We start from the raw sequence: 22089 nt of genomic DNA, 5'->3' as shown, positions 1-22089 counted from the left end.
GTTTGCCCATAGAGTGTCCTGGATGAGCCCTTTGACCTCTTTTAGTTTCGACTCACACTCCTTTGCAGTCTTTGCCAGGTCGGCTTTTTGCTGTTCAGTTAACACAGTTTCTTCATCTGCGTCCAGCTCCGCCTCCAGCTCTGCAATGAGTCCAGCCTCCACATCGTCATTGGCTTCCATGACTTTTTCGGCCTCCTGCATGAGTTTGTTGAAATTGTTCCTGAGCTCCTCTTCAGACATTTCTTCATGGTTCCTAATGATGCTGTTAACAAGACGAGAGAATGCCCGTTTTGCTGTTGTCCTCTTCAGCTTGAGCTGCTCAGCTGACTTTCCAGTAACTTCATCAGCCATGTTTTATCTTGACTTAACTGTCTCTTTTCCAGGTTTCCAGATCTCCTGGCCCCGCCCGGTTTTTCACTGTCAAGTCTTCTAATGTTTCTGCAGTTTCCCCGCTTGAAAGGGATTTGATTTATCTACCCCGAAATGATGAACTGGATTCACTCAGACCAAACACTTCTTTACCACCTTTTTTATTTTCTCCTTCTTTTCTTTTGGCAGATCAGTCTTTAGCAGTTTTTAGCAGTTTTAGTCTTTACCAGATTTGGTCTTTATCAGTTTTGGTCTTTATCAGGTGAAAAACCGTTAGACACAAAGGCAAAAATATACACATTACTGTAACCAAATATAAATAACAGAAAATTACATGTATTTAACATTCCAACTCATAGCAGCCATTTTGTTTTTTAAATAATTTTCACATTTCATTAAATGAAAAACACAAATAATGCCCACTACTGTTACCAATTTTTTAGCTTAATATCATATGAATCTTTACTGTTTTTTAACACATTTTATCATATTTTTAAAAATGCAATTATTTAAACTAACACCACACATAGCATATAAGTATTAGAAATTAGCTCACATTAGTAGGTATGTTGCAAAGCCTACCTGAAGCGTCGTTGAAGATCTGCTGCTGAGGGTGTGCGCGATTTTGGCGCCGTTTAGAGGGGGCGGGTTTAAAACGCGATTTTCTCTAAGCTGTTCCAATCGAAAATGTTCAGCCTAGTTAATTATTAACGAAAAATCGCTGGAAGACCCCGTCGCAAAAGCTATTATTAGGTTTAAAGGCCTTGAATAATAGTTATAGTGGTTTAAAAATCAATCTCTAAACCCGCGACCGCCAGCAACCGCAGGGTCTCATAAAGCAAATAGCAGAAGTTAGGTTGTATATTTTTACATTAAAAAGGGCTTCTAAAGATCCCTTTATACTAAGTTTAATATTGCGAGTAGCTCAATTTGGGCCCATTATATCGCGCAGTATTTTTCTCGGCATTTGGGGCACAAATCTACCGCAATGTGAACGTTCTAAACCAGCGCGTTCACAGGGACCCACTGGAAAGCTGATTTAAATGGGCATTTATTTACAGCAATTAAACACTAAATTCCTTCCATTTGGCCTATAAATTAATGTAAATGAGATTTAAAAATCATGTTTTATTGTGAATTATTTGTGAATATTATTTGGACATTTAGGCTATTTAAAAATGTTAATCATTTATTAAGAAATGGATAGATGTTTAGATCTAGTAATTGAAGTCTGAAATTAGCTACAATTAGGTAACTAACTAATTATATGGTTTAATTTCAGGTCATCCAAGTAAGATTATTTTATATTTGTTTCAGAATGCTTCAATCTATGATAACTGAAAATTTCATTCAGTTCTTTTAATTTTTAAGAAAGTTATGGGCTTTTGACTGTTCACGATCACAGCTTTTTTGTTATGTCCATAGAAAATCAATAGGGAACAAGATGCTCATTTCCCAGTATGAAAATGGCCATAACTTTTTAAATACTTGAGATATGAAAGTGAATTAGGTGTCAAATTAAACTTATTTTTATGCTTTATCTGATGGGATAAATTACAGACTTGATTTTTAAAATCTCAAAATTTTGTAACATTGCTAACATTAGCCCTTAACCCCACAATGAAGCAGGATGCACTTTACATAGACAACAAACACTATCATCACCCTGTCATCTTGGTTAACAAACACTACCAATATTTCAAACTTTCTCAATCAACACGTTAGCCAGACAAGTTTCTCAGATATTAAAGGGTTAAACAGAGTCTCTGGGGCTGCAGTCTGCTGCTCAGTCCATTTAGAGTTCAGTCCTTACCAGCTGCCAATCGGGTCTGTAGAAAATCAGTCCTGCTTGCCTTTTCTGGCTATCGCGGCAGTCTTTTCGGACAGTCCTTTTGATTTACTGTCCAAGTTTTTCCGCCCGCAAGTCTCTTGTGTCTTCTTCACTGGCTTCTGGTGCTGTGTGCCCTTTTGACCCCCGGACAGAACTCAGCAGGCTGGGGCTCCGCCCACTTTAATCACTGTCTCGTGATTTCAATGTAGCATTTCTCTGCACCTGTTCTTTCATTTTAGTTTGACTTGACAGGTATAGATGGTATATAGAAAGCTACAGATGCTGGAAATCTGAAACAAAAAACCCCACAGAAAGTGCAGGAAATTCTCTGCAAATCAGGCAGCATCTGCGGTAAAAGGAACAAAGTGAACGTTTTAAGTCCGAGACTTCCTGTCAGATAATTCTAAAGTCTTGTCTCATGCTTCCCCTATAAGTCAACCACAGAAAAATATACTGCACTGTAATCTGTGGGGGCAGCTATTACTTAAGTATCACATATTTCCACTCAAAAGGACACAGTGTTGGAGTCAGGCAGCATCTCTGGAGAACATGAAACTGAGAACACTCATGCTGCCTGACCCGCTGAGATGTTCCAGCACTTTGTGTCTTCTTTAGTGTAAATATGTGCTAGTTATTTGTTGTTTTCATGAAAAATGGATTAATAAGTTGTAGAATATTGTGTATTCAAGTGGAACATGATAGCAGTCATTAAACAGATGGCTGGAAAATTGTGCTATATTTGACATGTATTCTTATACCAAAAATTGTTAAATAGAAATGAACTTCTAATTAAAAATAAGTTTCCATTCATTGTGATTTATCATACAATATTTTCTAAACAGATACTTTGTCCTCATGTACAAACAATTTGTGATATTCTCAAGCTGAACAATGTAAATGGAAGACAAATTAGAATTCACGAGCTTCCTGACTTTAAAAAGCCATCTGTAAAGCTTTACAATTGCACAACTGTCTATGGAGAGGTATGATGACTAACTTCTAACTTCTATGAATTTGTATTGTGACTAGCTGCTCTTATCTGTTAAAAAAATCTTAATATACAAAATGTGTGTTAACTGATTGTTCTATACAACATAGACCTTCCTTTGCCTTTATTGCACCGTTACTTCTTTTCAAGGTATTAAATTGTCTCTGAAGTATTTTGAAATATACTGAGAGTAATAACATAGTTTAAAAATGCAGACATTTTTAATAGAAAGTGCAAGATTTAATCAATTTATGGAATCTTGAATCTTTACTAAAATGTTCACTGAAAGGGGCATCATCAAAATGTTATATAAACTCACAGTACTCTTATTATCCTTACAATATAGTGTGCTGTCTTAATAGCCCACTTTCTGCCTCAACCATTATGCTGCTTCGACTGACAACTTCTAGTGATTTCCCCTTGCAAAAGATAATGGTAGGTGAGATATTTCCAGTTAAAATAAATTTATAACTGTTATGTTGTGATCCCTAATGCTTACATAAGAGTATAAGACAGCACGCTATATTGTATGGATAACAAGAGTACTGTGGGTTTATATAACATTTTGATGGATGCCCCGTCCAGTGAACATTTTAGAAAAGATTCAAGATTTATTCCATATGACTGACAACTTCTTGTGATTTCCATTTGCAAAAGACAGGTAGGTGAGATTATTTCCGTGTTATTACTGATGAGCCCGGTCGGAGGAGAACAGGGTAGAAACAAAACCTATTTTGAATGCTATTCAGAGATTTTTCCAGTTAAAATACATTTATAAGTAAATCATGCATTTATATTTCCAAAATATGTTGCTCAGCCTTTCATGTCTAGTCCATGGTTTAATATGGTCACAATTGATCTGATTTGTAACTTCTTCTCTACATTCCTGTCTGCTCTGTGTAATCTTGCAGTATGTACGAAGATTGCACAACTATGGCCTGTCCCACTTGGGTGACCTAATACGCGAGTTCTGGTGAGTTTGCTCTCGACTCATACTCGCAGCATGGTCGACACAAGGTCATAGGAGGTCTTCGTAACTCTCCTTCATGCTCGAGGGTGGTGTCCGTGTACTCGAGGCCTCAGCTAGGTTGCGGCGGTTTTTTCAATAAGTTAAAAAATGCCCGCGAGTAAAATAAGGTCGCCATGGAAAAAATAGATACTTTTTTTATTCGTATGTTTAGTCGTAGTATGTCAGCATCTTAGTCGTAGGTAATTGAGGGTAGTCGAAGGTAGTCGTAGATAGTCTTCATCATAGTCGAAGGGAGGTCGAAGGGAGATCGAAGGAGGTCGTCTTCACTCTCCACTATTCGGTGTCCAATTTTCCCGAAGTTAGTCGTAGCTAGTCTTCAACATAGTCGAAGGAGGTCTTCAACATGTCATTTTTTTAAACTCTTCTAAACTTGCCAATTAGGTCGCCCAAGTGGGACAACCCCTTTAAGCTTTAGCAAGAAAGAATTTCATTGTTCTGGTCCTGGTGCATTGTACATTAAACACTCTTGACTGCAGAGGATGATTCACGTATCAAATAGGACAGAGGCAAGTGATTATTCAAATTTACAATGCCTCAGAACAAAAGTCTTCCTTGGTATTCCACCACACTTTGTAATACTCTTTTAAACATTAGTGTTTGTAGAGAATTGATTGTGGTTTATCCTTGCTAGGGGTTCTAAATGAAAATGATAAAATATGAAAGCCTCTTTTGTTTTATCATAAAAAAACTTTTCAGTTTCATATACCACACAACTTTAATAATAATTTCTTATTTTTACAGGTTTCAGTTGCCTCGCTGAGCGCGGGGATGTTTAAACAAATACAACATAACTGCTCCCTCATCCCGAAATTTACTACTAGTTCTGGACAAAAAGGTCTCGGTCTTCGTGACATGCCCTTGACCCTTACTAATCTGGAGCCACATCAAGCCATGTGTGGTAAATCCGAAATCTTGTACAACCGCTTCCAGTTCACTTTCCATAATGTCTGGAGCCCTGTCGTTGAGGATGTAGTCATGGAATGCAATACAGGTTATTGCATTGAACCAGTAAGTTGCTGATACATCATTTTTAGAAGTAGTCATAGTGCACGGAAACAGGTCCTTCACACTAACTTGCCTATGCTGAACAAGATGACCAATCTACGCGAGTCTCACTTCCCTGCTTTTGGCCCATGTCTTTCTCAACCTTCCTATCCATGTACTTGGCCAAATGTTATAGTACCTGCCTCAACTACCTCCTCTGGCAGCTTATTCCATATAGCTAGCAGCCTCTATGTGGAAAACATTGTCTCTCGGATTCCTGTTGAATCTTGTTCCTTTCACCTTAAGCCTATGTCCCCTAGTTCTTCATTCCCCTACGCTAGGTAGATGACTCTGAGCATTTACCCTATCCATTCTCCTCATGATCTTATACATCTCCACAAGATTACCATTCATACCTCCAAGGAATGAAGTCCTAGCCTGCCTAACCTCTCCCTCCACTTTTATCCCCACCTCTACCTCTCCTGTAGCAACTATACTCTGGAACAAGTAGCTGCCAGTCGTGTTTCTCTCTTAGTTATGTTTCCAAACCGGCCACAACATCCCAATCGCACATACCTATCCAGACGCTGAGTTAATCCGCCTTAAAATAAATGCGATTCAATCCTCCAGTTCTTCCTCACTCCCTGCCATGCTCCTGCCTATTCTGTCCACTGAACGTCCTTTCATCACCTTCCATTCTGAATGCCAACTCTCACCTGCCTCAGCCCTGCATTGGATCCTGCCCCTTTCCAATTGAGTTTAAACCCACCCATTCATCGCAATGGTCCAAAAATCTGAATTCTCCCCCCCTGCATCAAATCCTCAGCCATGTATTCATCTATCCTATTTTGCTGTTCCTATCCTCACTAACATGTGACAACAAGAGTAATCTGGAGATCACTACCTTAGAGGTCCTGCTTTTAAACCTTTTACCGAACTCCCTATAATCATTTTTCAGGACTTCATTATTTTTCCGACTCATGTCATTTGTGCCAACATGCACAACGACTTCTATTCTACCAGTAACTGTGCTAACATCATCAAATTTGCTGTTGGTGTTATTATTTATTATTTCTTTAGCATCCCTGAGGATGCTAAAGAAATGGACACAATTACAACTTCTAAAATATATATTTGGGCAGATATATGGAAAGGAAAGGTTTAGAATATGTCAGCATGGACAAGATGGGTCGAAGCTTGAAGATGGTTCCTACTGTACACCTCTATGATTCAGTAACATATTTCTGATTTATTTTTGTTCAATTGCATCCCTTTTAGGTATTTAATTAAAATAAGAAATTATCTTGCAAGAAACATCGAGTTTTCAGAAAAATAATTCGTAAAACAGAATGAAAATACTAGATTAAATTATGTCACTCTGATTGCTTTGCAACTCTGTTTTGTCCAGCCAAATTAGATCAGAACTTTGATGTACAAAATGTTTTTTGTATTAAATGTCACTGCTTAAATATTTCCTGTGAATGTCGAGGGTAACAAAAAATGTAAATGCAGTTTAACAGCATGAGGGAATTTTTGTACAAAACCACTTACTGAGGCATGCAAAGTAAAGCCAAGATCTTGTTTTTTTCAGAACAAATGCTATTTCATGGAGAAAATATCTAAAGCTTTGAAAATAGATAACAATAATCCAAAACAACTTGGTAAGTTCAACTTTTTGATGATGAGCATTTGCTATTATTGTGAATCTATTTATTATTAAGCTATTTAATATTATTGTTTTATTAGTTCTTTATTTTGAACAGCAGCATTACCCATATAATTTGTCATGAAAGATAAAATAAAAACTATTATAATAGAGGGTAAACTGACACATGAGGCACATGTGTCTCATTGTTCAGATTTAATGGAATGGTCTGATTACCCTCCTCGGATGTATGGAGGGTAACCAGAGAAAAGTTCTTAAGTGGGTACAATTCTTCAAATCAAAAACTGGCAGCATCTAGCACTCAAAGTAAACAAAGTATTGGAATTAACAATACATACTTGCTGTCAGTGCTTTTATTTTGTGGACAAAAAGATGATGGTACACATATTAAAAATTAAGCTACACTTATTAACAGGGTCAATATACCTCCTCTTCTGTTTTGATTTTGTGACCAACTTCTAATTTAATAAACTAATCACTGAAAAGTATAAACACAACACATGTTAAAAATTAATCATAATGTAGTGTTTATCTATTTAAATATGTCACAATGCCATCATAAAACAAGCACTGCTTGCAGACCTCTTTTGAAACTGGCATTAAGACGTTTTTTTTCTAACATTAATCAAACCCATTTATTATATATATTTTGATTTATGAACTGTGGAAATATGTAATTTAATTTGTGCAATAAAGAGAGCTTTGTTTTGCACATTCTATGGATGGAGATGTCACGGTTGGAATGTATTTAGAGAAAAAATGTATAATGCTGACACCAGTTGCACTAAGTATAAAAATTCATATTTCCAATTTAAATATGAATTTTTCCAAAGGAATCTATTAAGAGGAGAAATATTTGTATGCTTGCACCATATTGTTTCCATATTCAATTGGATTCTTGTAGGTCTTCCTGCATTGTTTGCTTCACATCGGGGACTTCTGTCCATTTTTCATTGCTCGCAACCGTTGAGTTGAATTCTGAGAATATAATAATTTGCTAATAATAAACACTGATTTTAAATACTTTCTTCAAATGCAGTTGAGAGTGTCATGTGGTGGTGCGAGAGTTACAACATAATTGGTGAGAAGTTCATCTTTAGTCACCAGTGCAAAGCACGTGTCAGGTTTTCAGCTGCCTGTTGGATTTGCAACCGTATTGACCGATTTCCTTGCTTGCATTTAGTTCTACGTTTAGTCAGATTTTTCCCCAATATATTTTCAGATGTGGGAAAAATATATTGGGCCAAAAGTCCACTCTCTTCTGTGGAGGAAATCCCACATTTCTTCTCTCGGTATCTCTTAGCAATTTGTTTCTTGAATGGCATTAAGTTGATTTTGAAATTGACCATTTTGCTTAGTTAAATGGCTTATTCACTCTCCCCGGCAGTCAACAGATTTCTCAAATTGATTAGCTTTCCACCCTCACAAAAGCCAAATGACCTACAGACACCTTTTTAATGGATATCTCCTGTTTTTTGCCCTTCAACCTCGCAGCAAATCTGCTTGTGAGCATTACTTTATAATTTTGAAAAATTCAGATACCTGAATGCAAAATCTTATCTTCTCCAACATAAACACAGGTTTCTTTCTTTATATTGATTCCTCATGCCAAAAAGATGTCACCGATGTTTTTCCAAATTCGTGTTGTTAAAAGAAAACATTAAAGTCCACAACTTTAACTAAAGACTGACAGGCATTACTTAGTGGGCAAAAAATACTAAACTGTGCTGCACTAAAACAAGTATATCAAAATATGGTAATTTTAAACATGGGCTGATACTGAATAATCCTGAGCTAGCAAAGAATAGATATTCCCAACATTCGTGATTTAAAAAGATAAGTCAGAGGATGGTCCTTATGATTTTTTGCAAAAATATTTGACGGAGAACACATCTAAATTTTGTGTGGACATATTGGGCCTATGTAGGTTTTGTGTGAATATTATGCTGATACACAATATCGGCTCTCACAAACACAGAAAAACTGCAGCAGTCGAGTATCAGTCTGATGAACTGGATTTGAAAAATGTCAGTGATCAAGAACATCCAAAGAGTTACAAATGTAATCAAGAGAGATTGGCCCAGGGGATAAAGGATGGAGTCAAGATCGGAACAAATAATTTAGTGAGACAAGAGCAGGCTGGAAAAATGTGTTTGCCCAGACAACTCTGCTTGTGATTCTTGGACAGGTTCACCTTCAGTCTGCAGGAGTGACCTTGAGCTTCTGGCTGCCTGCTCTTTAAATTCACCACTCCATTCCACTGTGACCTTTCTGTCTTTAGACTCCTGTATTGTTACAATGAGGTCTTACTTGGGCTTGAGGAACAACACCTCATCTTCACATCGGAACTGAAACTTTAACACTGTTTTTCTCTCAACTGTCTAATTTGTTGAGTATTTCAGATTTCTAGGAGTTGCAGTCCCCCCCCCCCCCCCCCCCCCCCCCCCCAAATCTAATAGAAGCCTGGGTTCCCTTTCTATTAAAGGTAGCAGACATGGGACTTTGGACAACTAAATTTGTCATTATTTTGCCCATTATATTCTAGTGAAAGCAGACATAGCTACATTATTATTAGCTCCAAATGTGTTTGAGAAAGATGAAGGAACACATGTAGGGTGGAGAAGGGGAAATAAAATCAGGTGCATTCAGAATTGTTTATGAAGTAGATGGAACCCTATAGTTAAATGTAAAGTTTGTTTAAGGTAGGCAGGTTTGTATTTACTAATATATTTGGTTCCATTGGTAATTCTGGAACTCTAGATTAGAAAGCGTTATGTAGTTTGTAATGTGCTGTTGTAATGATTGGAACAATGTATCCTGGTTTATATCCTTGCAAAACTATCAATGATCAGAAGCTTTGCAACTGACTTCCTTTCCCGGAAAACATGCACCACTGAGGTCATTTTATTCCATTTATTTTCCAAGTACTAAGTAACTATGGTGATGGGCTTGAAAGTTAACATTGGGTCAGGGTGGGATTGCCCTGAGGAAGAAATGGAAGATGACCTTGTTGGCAAGATGTCAAGCATCTCAAATATATTATGGTCAGAGGAGGGGGATGTAGGAAATTGTCTGTATCTTCCATATGGACAGATGCCAGAAAAAACAAATGTATTAATCCTAACATGACAAGAGCAAGTAAAGCTAAGATTAGGGCTTTCGTGATATGTCAATCTTTTGGAGCATAAGATTTTGGATTTCTGACAAAGGCTTTTCCTGTCCAGCATCCCTCTAATGTCTTCTTCTCCTGGACATTCCTCATTGTGATAAATTTCTTCTTTTTATTCTCAGATGGGGAGCCTTAAATGTCCATAATATACATCAGAAATGCATCGTGTCTGAAACTCTATTAAGCTGCATTGGTGAGAATGCAAAGTCACAATACAGAGTGCTACAAAGTGATAATAGCATTCCTAAGAAATCTCACATTATAGAAAATCACATTCTAAAATAGTGTCAAAGGGAAAAGGCGATTAAGGGCTAGAGTTTCAGATCGCAATAACCAAGTTATTTTCCTGGAAAGATTTTTCTACAACAAATCTTTTTATTGAGAGTTTATTTTTGTTACTGTAAGCCAGAAATACTAAAGGCTGTATGTTACATTGTTTCATAATTATATCATAAATGTCAATAGCAGTGATTGCTTGTCAACTTCAATGACCTCCCGTGGTGAAACTAGTAGATGTGTTCCCTAGTTCCCAATTGAATTTGCATTATAACCAATTTGACTCGCTTAATACAAGCAATGTTCCTTAGTTCACTAATTAGCATTTTGAAACACGTTATAGCAGAACGACCTGTACTGGCATATCCATGTGAACATTGCAAGGTTATTGAACAGCGTGGGTTTGTCTGATGTGTGTTCTGCCAATCTAGCAGAATCTTAAAATCAAACTGCAGTTGTTGGAAATCTAATGTAAAAAGAGAATGTTGATGAACGATCATGAACTTGAAATGTTAGCCGTTTTCCTTTCCCCTGAAGCTGCCTGACCTGGTGAACAATTACAGCATTCTCTGTATTACTGCACAATCCAGAGAGCTTTGCGAGTGGCTCCAGTTGTTTAATGACTAGAGCAATGATAGATTTGTGTCCTAAGGTCGCTTAATATCCTATCGTTTACAGTATATATCCTACTCTTATTTAATATCTCAAAATGCATCATCTCACACTTGTTGAGGTTAAATTCCATTGCCAATATTCCATCAGATCAATATCCTGCAGTAGCTTTAGACATCCTTCCTCACTATACAAAATGTTTGTGCCATCTGCAATCTTACTTATCATACTACTACAAATCAACGGTATCCTTCTGGTACCACTGCCTCCCAGCAGAAAGCCCTTTTAGATTCAATAACCCAGCTCACCTAGGATTCCATGTGTCTTAACCTTCTACACTCGCCTGCCGTGTTGGATCTTGACAATTGCTTTACAATGTTTACTGCCTTGCCTTGAAAAATCTTCTTGCATACCTCCTCAAAAAAACTCAACTTAGTGAAACAGGATTTCCTCTGCACCGAGACTTGATGACTATTCTATTCCTTGCAATTTTCTCCAATAATTCTTCTACCATTCATGTATGGGTATTAAGAATTCACCAGCTTGCAGTTACCTACTTGTCCCTGCTGTCCTTGTTAAATAAACAATATTACCTATCCTATAGATACCTACTAACTCACCTCCGACTAATAAAGAAGCAAGTATCTCCGTCAGGGCTCAATTTATCTCCTCCCTTGCTTCCCATCACATTCTATAATTGATCTCATTGTGACCTGGGGATTTATCCACCCTTATGCATTAAAGACATTTGACACCTCCACCTTCTTAATACTTACATACCCTTTACTACAAACATACCCTCATTGAACTTTCTATCTTCTCCTTGGCAGATAGATGATAGATATTAATTTATCTATCCAGCCTGACACTAGGGGTGGAATTGAGAACAGGTACAGATCAAGGAATCAAGATAACTCCCATGTGTGCATGAATCTTTGCTGATTTCATACCACATTTATAGGTTCAAAAGGTGGAAGGCCCTTGTTAACTTGATAAGGAATGTACATATCTGTGTGGATCATGTTTAATTATGCTCTGCATCCATGGGAAAACGTCATTATGGCAAAAATAAAAACTCTTTTGTTCAATTGGGAAGGCAACTAATTATCATCTCATAACGTAGGAGGAAGCCATTTGGCACATTGAGTCTTCCTGGCTCTGAGCATTCCTTCAGTACTATACTTCCACTTGATTCCCTGTAAACAATTTTCTCTCATGTGCGCTCCACCCCCTCCCCTACTTTCCCAAATATCCTACCTTGCACCTACACTATAGTAGGGTGGACTTCACCAACACTTATGAAGTACAGGTATCAGGATTCACAAAAGGTGTTTGCTGAAGTAACATAATTAGTTTTAATAAAATGAAAACATGTGGAATTGAAAATTGATGGCAGAATGGATACAAAATTAGCCGAGCGACAAAAGCAGTGTGATGATAAATGATGATTTTTTTAATGTAGTGCTGCTAGTTGTGTTACCAGATTGATTTGGGACCACTGTTTTTTTAGTAAACAGTGAGGAGCTGGATAGATATTTACAAATAATTTCAAAATTTATAGATGACACAAAACCTGTGGTAAATATGAGAGAGGATGATAATATTTAAAGCTTTCAGATTAGTGAAATGGACAGTAGATAAAATGTAATGTTCATATATGAAATTTATACATTTTGACAGAACACGAGGTAGCGGAATAGAGTAAATGATACATTTACTAGGTCAGCGTGGTTTTGTGCCTGGGAAATTGTGTCTCACAAATTTGATTGGACTTTTTGAAGAGGTGACAAGATGCCACATGGTCTGGAAGGTTCGTTCACATTGGATCCAAGGCGAGCTGGTCAACTAGATACAAAATTGGGTTGGTGGAAGCAGTCATAGGGTACTTGTTCAGAGGTCTGAGATTGTTGATGTGCCACAGGGACTGGTGCTAGGTCCACTGTTTTTTGTCAACTACATTAACTATTTGGATGAAAATATTGTTAACATGATTAAATTGATTGATGACCACAAAATTAATGATGTAGTGGATGGAAAGTTATCTAAGATTACAAAAGTACCTCGATGAACTTGGTATCCAAAAAACAAAAACAAAAAAATAAAATGGACCAAGGAATGGCAGATGGTATTTAAATTTGACAAGTGTGAGGTGTTGCATTTGGCAAGTTATACCAGTATAGAACTAATACAGTAAATGATAACTTGGGACCCAACACGGACATAATAGGCCAAATGGTCATTGTCTTACTATATTCTGGTTGCAGTGTTTGGAAAGATCATTTTCCTCCCATGAATTGCTCATTGATAAAACGTTGGCTCTGTGATGATTTGCAACATGATAAAATATAAATTATTTTTTAGTTTATGTTCTTAATTGGAAAACAGATTGCAGTCAACAAGCAGCAAATGGTTATAGCAATAGTCATATCCTACATTTCCTTCATTTTAAAATATTTTTCCCGGTCTACAATATCAGACTGATCTGTGAGTTCCACAAAGATTTGCGAAATAGTAATTGAATAGTAACTTGCATTTGCAAACAATGATGAACGTCAAAAATTAACATCTAAAAAGACTTGCAAGATATAGTTACAAGAAATGTTTAAAATAATTTACTCATTTATTTTTATTGTCTAGATTGTCCCAAATCCCAAGACCCCACAAATTCCAGGCCAGGTGAGTCTTTTATCAGGCTGCTTCTCATAATAAATGGTTGATTAGTCTATTAGAGGCACATTTAAATATTTTATGGACTTATGTAAGGACATTTCAGAAAATACAAGTTTCAAAAATTATATACGTACTAATTAAGTACCTTAGCTGGATCGATAGTTCGTGCAAGATATTAAATATGTGCATGCCGGATTTTTTGTCTTTGGATTCTTACTTAAAATCTCTTTATATCTGACAATAATAATGTTTATATCAAGAACATTCCCATCATTCGCACTTCAACCATAGGTCTAGATTTCCTCTATCATATTTTTTTTTAAACTATAAAAATATAATTGGAGCTATGGTGGCTACAATCACTTCATTGTGGACCCAGTGTTTGCTTCATAAAATGCTAGTTAGCAAAAGAATAATGCAGTGCATTTTTGGTGGTTCAATTTGTCTTGCTGTGAACAGTATTATGATTTAGCTACACATTTTTAAATAGCATTCTAAATATTTTGAGTGTCCTTGACTCTTTTTTTGATTTGCTGGAGTTTAAAAATAAATTGCAACCTTTCATATAAGTGTTCCAAGCACTCCACATTCCTTTCTTCAGTTTTAATTTCTCACAAACTCATATGCTAGAACTAAAATTAAATGTTTAGAATTTTCTTTATTGCACGTTTAATCCTAACTTTATATTTTTTAAATGCATTAGCATCGTTATCAGTATCTTCACTATATTGGAAATTATAATTGGCCCTGTAATCAGGCCAGACTTTCTTCAGATTTATGATTGAAAAATTGGCCTATATTTCTCATTCCCATTTCTAGTCATACTTGCGTGATCATTTACTCACACGACCATATATTCCCACCATCATACAACGAAAAACATGAGGAATTTCATTAACCAGTGGGTAGTGAATTTGTGGAATTCATTGCCAGAGATGGTGGTGGTGACCAAGACATGGGTATTTCTAAAGGGGAGATTGATAGGTTCCTGATCGGCAAGGGCTTCAAAGGTTACAGGGAGAAGGCAGGAGAATGGGGTTTAGAGGGAAAAATAGATCACCCATGATCGAATGGCCGAGCAGATTCGATGGGCTAAATTGCCTAATTCTGCTCCTATGTAACCCTCTTTTAAGATCAATGGTGATAATTGCAAGTTCTGCAGAATGCAGTTGAGTAGAAATACAATGGGTTTTTTACTGACTCAGAAAGAGATTTGGTAGGCAGATTCTGATTTTTTTTTTCTTCTCTTTTCTGTGATATAGGTTCCCCTGAGGTCCAAGGATTGGGGATGGATGCTGTATTAGGAATTGTGTTTGGTGCCTTTATCATTGGCGCATTGCTCATTGCAGCTCTATGGTATATATATTCGCACACTGGTGAGTTGTAATTTCATATTCTCCTCAAAGTGTTTTGATGGATACCTTTTATTTGACATTGCTTCAGTATTTTTCAATATTGGTTTCCAGCATTCTCTTTATAATTTCCAGAGAATACCATAATTTGTTCTCCTCCATGCCCAGCTACTTGTGAGACAGTTCATTCCTGCAATTCCACTCTGGGTCACATCCACAAATAAGATTTTTTTCAAGTTAAAGATGAATTCTTCTTGATTTACCCCTCCTGAAAATGAATTCACCACATAATATAAAACAAAATCAGAAAATGCTGGAAATATTTAAGCAGGTGAAACAAGCTTTTTAAAGAGAAATACATTTCAGGCTGATGGCTTTTCAGCAGAATGGTTTGATATAGTCTAAAGCATGATTTTTTGGTCTCAGATGTAAAAATTGAAATAAGATAACGTGTTCTCCTTTGGGGGGAAAACCCCCCAACAAATATGGGTAGTTACTCAGCTGCAAATGCTGTTGAAGTAAAATTTGAAAACAAAATGTTGTATTCTGCAAAATTAGCAATCAGTGGAGAGAAAATGTATAGATTCTTCATCTGAAGTACAATTCATATAGCTTTAAGGTGAGGGCTAAGTTTAAGGAGATGTGCAGGATATGTTTTTATTTACACAGACTGGTGAGTACCTGGATTGCGCTGCTGGGCATGGTGATGGAGGCAGATACAATAGTGACATTTATGAGACTTTTAGATAGTCAAGTGGATATGGAGGGACGTGGATTATGTGCAGGCAGATAAGAATTGGTCTTGGCATCATGTTTGGTATACCCATCGTGGGACAAAGGGCCTAATCCAATGTTTAAAGTGGTGAGAGTGTATAAATGGCACATGAACTGGGGGGGTAGCATGATTATGTAGAGTTATTTATTCATTTGGGCTAACTTTCTTAAATTGTAAAATGATGCACCAGTTAGATGGCATCATAAGAATGGAGATATTAAAGATGGTTACAAACATTAAGGAAAATCGCGCATCCAAATCCAGAATTGGCTAGATGGCCAAAGAAATTGCAATTAACGGCATCAAGATAAATATTCACCAATAAGTAGAAAAATAGAATATAGAAACTGGAGAGGGGATCTTTATAGGTAGTATACTGGGCAGATAATACACAAAAGATTGGCAAGTAATAGTAGAAAGTTCTTCACAAATATTTTAAATCTAGCTTTTCTTGCCATACAAAGACCAAATTAGCCTTTTTTAGATTACCTGCTAAATGTAAATGGAATCCTCAACGGCAAGACAGCAATCGTGGGTACATGCTGCCATGTGGCTGGATTGAGTGGGATACAGTTAGAGAGTACAGTGAAAAGCTTTTGTTGCGTGCTAACCAGTCAGCAGAAAGACAATACATGATTCAATCGAGCTATCTACATTGTACAGATATGATAATGGGAATATCGTTTAGTGCAAGATAAAGCCAGGAAAGTCCGTTCAGAGATAGTCAGACGGTCTCCCATGAGATAGGTAGTAGTTGCCTGATAACAGCTGGGAAGAAACTGTCCCTGAATCTGGAGGAAATAAACCCTGGCATAAAATAATTTGCATCCATCTATGTCTAAGCCAGGTCAAATCTGTCGAAAATGACACTCAAGCATTCAAAAATCAAGCAAAAATATTGCAGCATTTGGGAATTTTACAACATAGAACCTTTTAAAATAATTAACCAAATTCAATTAATTCAGAAAATATAAATGACTGGGTTCCACAACGGTAGAGCCACTGTCTTACAGCACCAAAGACCCAGGTTCGATCCTGACTACAGGTACCTGTCTGTACAAAGTTTGTACGTTCTCCCCGTGACCTTCATGGGTTTTCACTGAGATCATTGGTGTTCTCCTGCACTCCAAAGACGTACAGGTTTGTAGGTTAATTGGCTTGGTCATAAATGTAAAATTGTCCTTAGTGTGTAGGATTGAGTTAATGTGCGGGGTTCACTGGTCGGTGCACTCGGTGGGCCGAAGGGCCTGTTTCTGTGTTGTATCTCTGAACAAATCTAAATCCTGGCTGCCTAATGGCTACCTTTTGTCATTCCTGTGCAAATTCCAAGTGCTGGCAGAAAGTTGTCGCAAAATAAGACCATTAATAGTAAACTGACAGTCATAGGAAGGGCGAGGTTCATTTATGGATAAAACATAAATCTAGCAGAGGCAGAGGGCGTGTCTGTGATTTTTAAAAGACTACTTTGCTTCTGTGTTCACAAAAGAATTGGCAGCAGCCAATGTCAAGATGAAGGAGGCGAGAAATTGGTTTATTAAAGACAAAGAGGTACTTAAAATAGTTCAGCAGCAAGCTACAAATCATGTAATTCATCTTGGGTTAGTGTGTTGCCACAGGATTAAATTGCTGCATATATGCAACTGATAACAAGGAGCGTATAAACCTGATGATGATAAGTTGGGGCCAGCCTCAAGTCAGTGATGAGAAAACATCTACAGTCTAGAAACAAGGCCAAATTGAATAATGTATGGTTAAATGAATTCTAGAATGGAGTAGTTAAGGTTATATCAGACAAACCAACACTGAGTGCAATTGATATGCATACAAAATGTTGAAAGGTATTTAATAAAACACAATAATTATTATTTGCACATTTGAAAATATATGAAATGAGTAACTAAATGGATGCAAAACTGACCAAGAGATGAAGCAGGAAGAACCTGACATTTAAGTTCAGGTTCAAGCGTGAGCGATAGTTGGGAATTTTTTGCTGAAACGGAGTGAAGAATTTATTGTCATCTCTACAAATTATTGTGAACAGACTTACTTATCTGACCTACACCTTTTAACATTCTCATTTCATCATCTTGACACATATTTAGATTCAAATTCATTCCTCAAAACAAGGTTTTCTTCCATTTGATTTCCTTTAATGGGCTTTAATAAATTGCACCAAAAGGTTAAAAGAGTTGCTGTCTGACCTGCTAAGTTACTCCAGCACTTTGTGTCTATCTTTGCTTTATGGCACCTCCTCCTCTCCATTTCGAATTAAGCAAACTAAATAATTATCCATGTAATTTCTCATTAGATTTTGGAAGTTAGCCCATTTATAGCTAGATTTAAATATTCAAACCTAATTCAACAGTTTTAAAAATCAACCTACATATTCATTTTGGGTTATTGGTGGGATATTTCTCCTGTACCAAACTTCAGTAAGCAGTTTAGTCTGAAATCATTCACTGGATACCTGATATATAGCTAACATACTGATGACAGAGCTGTTGGAAAATAATAAAGGAAGTAGTTAACTCACAACATAATAGTACAGGTAGAGAATTACTCATTTTTGTGCTTGTAGGATCTTCCGAAAAGAAAGAGGCTATTCCTACCAATGCGCCTGCATCCGAGAACAGTAGCACCAACCACAGTATTGGTAGCACCCAGAGTACTCCATGTTCTTCCAGCAGTGTTGCATAGCCATCGACAAGACTTCCAACAATGGTTATAAAGTACTATTACATTTCATGTGCAATCTTTGGTAAATGCAGCAGCAATGTAGAAAATAGGTGTAACAATGTATTTTTTAACAAAGTAGCAGATGTGTTATTACATTGCACCATCAACAACTTGCATAGAAGTCTCCCTGCTCATGGGTGCCCGGGATCGAGAGAATAATTATATTGGATAGTCATTATAATGCAGTAATTATTTACAATCAGTTCAGGTGATGTTTTAAACCCTTTACACAAAGGTAAACTATTTAAATCTATTGCCCGCACAGAGAACAAGAATTAGATAAAAAGTCAGTTTATTATTATAGTTGTAGTTAAATACAATTTAAATGTTTTTGTGGGGATTACATGGCTCCATATTTCATGCCAGAAAGCCTGTTGATTCCAGTGCCAATTAGAGGGGGTTATTTGTGATTTAATGGGCGAGAACATTCACTTGCATAGGTTTCTAATTTTAATCTAATCTCTTAAAATTCAGCAAAGCACAACTTTTACACAGTAAAATAATTTAAATAATGACAAATTCTGACTCCCAGCCGACAGCATTCAGATGTTCATTGAAATATGGGTGTTTCCTGGGACGTGGAGACATTCCTGCACAAATGCCATTCATTGACTGTATATAATTATTGGGACATTTATTATCCTGTATATCTTACATTGCAGCAATATAAATAGTACCGTTTTTTTGTAAATGGAAAACTGATAGATCTCCTGAAATAACTTAGTAATGTTACATTTTACAAATAATTTATGGTAAAAGAAAGAGTCCAGAAAGTCAAACCAAATTTTACAATTACTAGATAATTTTGTAAAATAATTAATAACCTATAACAGGAATGCTATTAAAACCCTCAATTTCTTTCATAGCTAATGCAAGGTCAATGGAATCTTTGACAATGCTATTGATGGACATTAGTGATGATGATTAACGAGTTCATCTTTAAGTGCCACCACAGTCTAAACTCATATCCAAAAGCTCATTGTATGAATTTACCAATAACAAATGACATTTTTATATTTAGCACTTTCTCCTCTAAATCCCTGATATTTAAAGAAATACGTTTTGTCTTTATTACAATAGATACTCTGCAAGTTATTATATTAGTCAATGTAGAAAACCAGAACTTAAACCAACATTACTTTTTGTTTAAATAGGAAAGGTAAATGGGAAGAGACAATCTCTTTCAAAATTGAACAAAATGTAGGAGAATCTATTTACCATCATCCATGTGATGTTTGGCTCCTGCCTTAGTAATCCTTGACCCAATGTTTAAATCCATCAGTGGACTTGTACTTGCCATTGCCAATCTTTGCTGCCGTTCCCTTCCTCTGAGAACTTTGCTCGGCTCCACTGTTGGGCTCGTGGACTTTTTGCCCCGTTGTAAGCCTTCTTTAACGGCAGCCCAATTTCTGTTATCATCTTTCTCATCTCCCTTCAGTACAAACACACTTAATACCTACAGGTCTCTGGCTCAGCACCATCATGTCTCATTACTTTCTTGCTGCACCTTTGACATGTTTTATTTTGTTAAAGATGCTAATCAAGTTGTTATTGACAGGATGAAATCGATATATTTTTTTGATTACTGGTAATACATTAACATGTTTAGAAATGATCAAATTGGATAAAGTTAAATTACAACAATTGTAGTTTTATTTCCACAGAAATAACACCAATCTTATCACCTTAGAGAACATTTCTGGTTGTGTCATTCAAATTAAAAAAAATAATCAGGAATAAGGATAATTTATGGTATAGAACATGCAAGATTTTAATGGACAAAAATAACAATTAAATCTTGTACAGCAGATAAACCTGTACATTGTATTATGAAAGGTTGGAGGCAGAAATTGTATCCATGTCCTGTTATGGGTAATCATGGGGAATAGCATGTAACTCCACTACTGGAGATAGAAAGAAAAGTTGACTAATATGAACCAAGTGAAATTAGCAAAATCTGAGGTGATAAGAAGAACCCATGTTTTTAATATGTGTGAAGACACAAAAAGCATTCAATAGGACCACGGCTGCTAATTTACCACAATGTAGCATTTCTGGCACCAATGCTCTCTTTTGATTCCCCGAATAATCAAGAATCTACTCAGATAAATTTGCATAACTTTTGCTACACCAGAAGAGGAGAGAGATTATCCAGAGGATGTGACATTCAACAGAACATTTGAGAATTCCTTGAACATTTAAAGTATTTTTTCAAAATGAAATCCTGGCATTTGCACATTAATAATGCAACATTTCCTGTCCTTTGAAACAATCTTAACTTTTGTAAAATCTAACCGTTAAGACAACAGACAAATGTATTGCACAGATAGTAATTTAACTGCAGCACCTAATAGCATGACATAAATAGAAGTTAAAACGGTTTTCATTGCGATCACCTCTACAAACGTTTGGTCATTGTTACACTGCATTCTCCACTGGCTATGATACCAATGATACACAAGCTTTGGCTTTGGTGGCCTGCCGAAAGTTTGTTCCAAAAGCTTTCTCCTAGTTTGTATCAACTCAACACTTTGCAGTGGACTAAAGGGTCACTGAGAAGGTTGTTTTGCTTTAATTACTGCTGTGGGTGAAGCATTGAGTGGTTCAAAACTAATAAGAATTTAATTCTGCTGGAAACTTAAAAGCAGTGATGGAGAAACTAGCAAAGAATGCAGGAATGATCGAGGTACAGCTTGTGAAATACTGCTATTGTGCTTTCAGTTAGTAACTTTTTTGGTTAAATTTTAGATAACTCAAACATTTTTAGATTTGTACAACAGCAATCTACAGAGCTGACAACATTTTGCATTGTCACTAGATATTTTTTATACTACCTGTTTATAATTCACAAAATTAGCATCAACATCAGCAGCAAATATATATACAAAACATACTTGGTCTATCCTTGAACTATTCAGTTATTCACAAGTTTGTCAAGAGCTTTTTGTTGGTCCTTTTCCATTTAAAACTGAGCAACTGGCATTTCCTTACTTTGAAAATAAGATTGTTTATACAAGTCAACACGATTCCCCAGTTTACCAGCTCTTTACATACAACCCAGCATTCAAAAACAGTATTGACATGTATTTTCCTTACCACTTAAAGACCTTAAATAGACAGCATCAAATGTGGGAAACATTGCAAGCCAGTGTCAGCAGTGGGGGTAGGAACTAACATTACAAAAAATATTGAAAGCAGATGAGATAAATATGGACTACATAAACATGTTGAAAAATATGAACTGAAAGGCATAAAAATGCCTACCTTCTCTAGAAGTAACCAGTGGCATAATAATTTACATCAAATTTACAGGACAGATGCAGCTCATTTGGTCCAACAGGTTTATGCTGACATTTAAACTCCAAATAACCTCCACCCAACTCTCCATCTAAAATTTGTTTAAGAAAGAACTGCAGATGCTGGAAAAATTGAATCTAGACAAAAATGCTGGAGAAACTCAGCGGGTGAGGCAGCATCTATGGAGCGAAGGAATAGGTGACGTTTCGACCCGAAACGTCACCTATTCCTTCGCTCCATAGATGCTGCCTCACCCGCTGAGTTTCTCCAGCATTTTTCTCCATCTAAATTGGTCGGCATATTCTTCCATTCTTGCACTCCTCCTTGCGCTTAT

At 36.5% G+C, this 22089-nt stretch overlaps 1 protein-coding gene across 3 annotated transcripts in view; it reads left to right on the top strand.

The window, feature by feature from the left end:
• eng (endoglin) overlaps positions 1 to 21637 on the top strand; it is an 84082-nt gene extending 62445 nt beyond the window's left edge. For all 3 annotated transcript variants that reach the window (XM_033049010.1, XM_033049007.1, XM_033049009.1), the window contains exons 12-17: positions 3043 to 3183; positions 4960 to 5226; positions 6794 to 6863; positions 13563 to 13601; positions 14855 to 14971; positions 18301 to 21637. In XM_033049010.1, coding sequence (XP_032904901.1) covers positions 3043 to 3183; positions 4960 to 5226; positions 6794 to 6863; positions 13563 to 13601; positions 14855 to 14971; positions 18301 to 18419 — 753 coding nt within the window. In that variant the 3' untranslated portion in view covers positions 18420 to 21637. The remainder of the gene's footprint in view (positions 1 to 3042; positions 3184 to 4959; positions 5227 to 6793; positions 6864 to 13562; positions 13602 to 14854; positions 14972 to 18300) is intronic.
• Positions 21638 to 22089: the final 452 nt, after the last annotated feature.

Source organism: Amblyraja radiata, chromosome 32, assembly GCF_010909765.2.
Source record: "Amblyraja radiata isolate CabotCenter1 chromosome 32, sAmbRad1.1.pri, whole genome shotgun sequence".
In the NCBI taxonomy this organism is placed as follows: domain Eukaryota; kingdom Metazoa; phylum Chordata; class Chondrichthyes; order Rajiformes; family Rajidae; genus Amblyraja; species Amblyraja radiata.
Note: the sequence above shows the minus strand (reverse complement) of the source record. Positions and strands in the feature narration are given on the sequence as shown.